Genomic DNA, 2,586 nt, shown 5'->3' on the forward strand with positions numbered 1-2,586 from the left:
ATTTTAAACCTTTAACCAAAGGCTTAATTTTTTAATAAATAGTCAAATTAAAGTCGAAACAACGAAAATCGGGAATGAGATTTTGATTTATTATATAAATTGTGAAAACGAAATGTATGTTTATATATGTTTTATCATACCATATAGTTTACGTGCTATATTTTGACAACTATATATAGATATTAATGTTTTAATTAACAAAGTTTACTTCATTATGTTTTCCTAGCTACTCTAAATTAATTGTTTGCTATATTATGTTAACTTGTTTCTTCATCCAGCTATACTTAGAAATTTGATTCCCTTTGCCCTCATAACACTTTTATTGGACAAAAAAATTGGCAAGATCAAGACTTATAACAATTAATATCACTATAAATTGGAATTTTTTAATTAGTTTAAGATATAATGGTTTAGATTATATTCCAAATAATAAGTAGCTTGCTGGCATATAGTGGCATGAAGTTATTCATTGGATGATATAAAAACCAAAAGAAAAAGGGAAATATGAAATGAAGCTATGGTATTTCTATTATTGTGACATGAAGTATTCAATAGAGTAATGATATTTCTATTACCGTTGAAAAATAGATAGAAGAAGCAAGCTAAGAAATAAATAAATATATATATAGGTGGTCTAATTGATATAAGAATGGAGTAAGACCCTAGTTGGTTTGTCTTCGAAAGTTTTCTCCATAAAAAGAAAGTGTTTAAATTCATAATTCGGATGAATTTAATCACCTTTATCTCCTGCAAATTAAATAGAAATAAAAAAATTATCCACGTACTATATTTAAAAAGAATATTATTTTATTCATTAGCAGTATACTTTCTATATCCTTTGATAGAGAAAAGCAAAGGCTGTTTCTATATGTTATCTCGTACGGTAAGAACCCTGTATCTAACAAGATAGAGTTAACAAGCATCTAATTTTTTAGAATTTCCAGTTTCATCAACCCCCTTTGCTATCTCATTGAGAATGGAACAAATAGGAACTAATTCAAGACAGCAAATTAACAAAAAATGTTGTCGAAATATGCAAGAAAACTTGGGATTTGGGTTTAAAATCCCAAAAATTGCAACCTTTGAATTACTATTTTCCACCATTAGAAGCCTGTCCTCATGAAGAGGAATGAACAAGGACAGAGCATTGAGCTCTTGGAGAATTAAAAGAATAGCCAGCCATCGTTCACATAGATGCTAGAACACCAATGAGATTCATAGTATTATACGAATGAGATGAACAACGACAACAAACCAGACAACACAAGAACAGCAACTACAAATTTCAAATAAAAAAACATTGAATACAGATTGCTACAATTCAGTCACAGTACCAAAATAAATGAAAACAACATCATAAAGATGACAGTTAGACAATTACATTGGCGCTGTGTTGCAACGAGTTAATGCCCAAATCACATGAAAGATGGACAATGGAGTGCCGACCTGCCAAGTGAATCCAAATAGAGTTTCATGTTTATTGTCCTAAGATAATAATACTTGGGAAATGTAATAGATAATTTAACAATAATAACAAAAACAATGAACAAAGTGACATAATTCATTATGGAAAGGGTAGACTCAAATTGAAAGAGAGATTTATGGTAGAAATTACCAACTTACCACAACTACTTGGGGCAACGATGATGCTTTCTGTGTTTGCCAACATTAGACATTCAGTTCAGCTCGTACATTATTTGGATGGAGAGTACATGGCGCACTTTATAAAAATCCTCTCCTTCCCTTCCATCTCTAACTTGAATCCTCTCTACCAATGATCTGTTCATCTCTAGTAAATACATTTCCTGAAGAGTAGTGATATACCTCAACCCTTCTGGAACCATCTCCAAGCGAGGAACATTAGTCAAACGTAAACTACGAAGACAAGGCATTGCCCCTTCTTCTATTTCCCACTCTGCTAAATTTGATTCATGGATATCAAGAGAATCAAGTTGAGGAAACCCATTGACAGAGCAATACATTTTAGTCCCCGTATATGAAGACCACCCTAAGCTAAGAATCCTCAGGTGAGGCAGCTTTTCTAGTACAGGCATTGGATCCTCATTAACACGCGAACTCCACAAAGTCAACTTGCAAATGTTTGTTGGAAGAAATTCCAGAGCATGATGGCTCGAGCTTGGGTCTTCCTGTATCTGCCCAAATAAGAATAGTTTGGAGAGGTGATGACATTGAGAAAGTTGCTCCAATTCTGGAAATCGAATTGATCCCTCTAACGCCATGTGCAATGAGCGAAGGCGGTGTGATCCAAAAGTAGGAGATTTTAGGATGGCCTCAACGTCTTCTGATCTCTCAAATTGTATTCCTAAACTCCGAATATTTGTCAACTTGAGCAATGCATTGTTTTCAGCCAAACTCTCAATCCTTATGTACTTCAAAGTTTCAATATTTTTTAAAGTATTTACTTGGCAACACCCTTTTATTTTATGCCAGCTCATCAGCCAGATATGCCAATGGGTTAGTACAAGATGCCTCAAGCGTTGCAACTTGGATAAGACATTAGGAATTTTCCCTAGACTGGACGCTTGGATAAATAAGGTGTGTAAATTCTTCAACTTGCCAATAGAA

General features: G+C 33.5%; 1 protein-coding gene across 1 annotated transcript in view; it reads right to left on the reverse strand.

The window, feature by feature from the left end:
• Positions 1–1,203: 1,203 nt before the first annotated feature.
• The window catches only part of LOC110425456 (putative disease resistance protein At1g50180), a 2,909-nt gene continuing 1,526 nt past the window's right edge, over positions 1,204–2,586 (reverse strand). The window contains exons 2-3 of the mRNA XM_089785099.1: positions 1,624–2,584; positions 1,204–1,446 (exon numbers count right to left, since the gene is read on the reverse strand). Coding sequence (XP_089641225.1) covers positions 1,677–2,584 — 908 coding nt within the window. The 3' untranslated portion in view covers positions 1,204–1,446; positions 1,624–1,676. The remainder of the gene's footprint in view (positions 1,447–1,623; positions 2,585–2,586) is intronic.

Source organism: Theobroma umbraticum, unplaced genomic scaffold, assembly GCF_002168275.2.
Source record: "Theobroma umbraticum cultivar Fairchild unplaced genomic scaffold, ASM216827v3 scaffold_81.0, whole genome shotgun sequence".
NCBI lineage: Eukaryota > Viridiplantae > Streptophyta > Magnoliopsida > Malvales > Malvaceae > Theobroma > Theobroma umbraticum.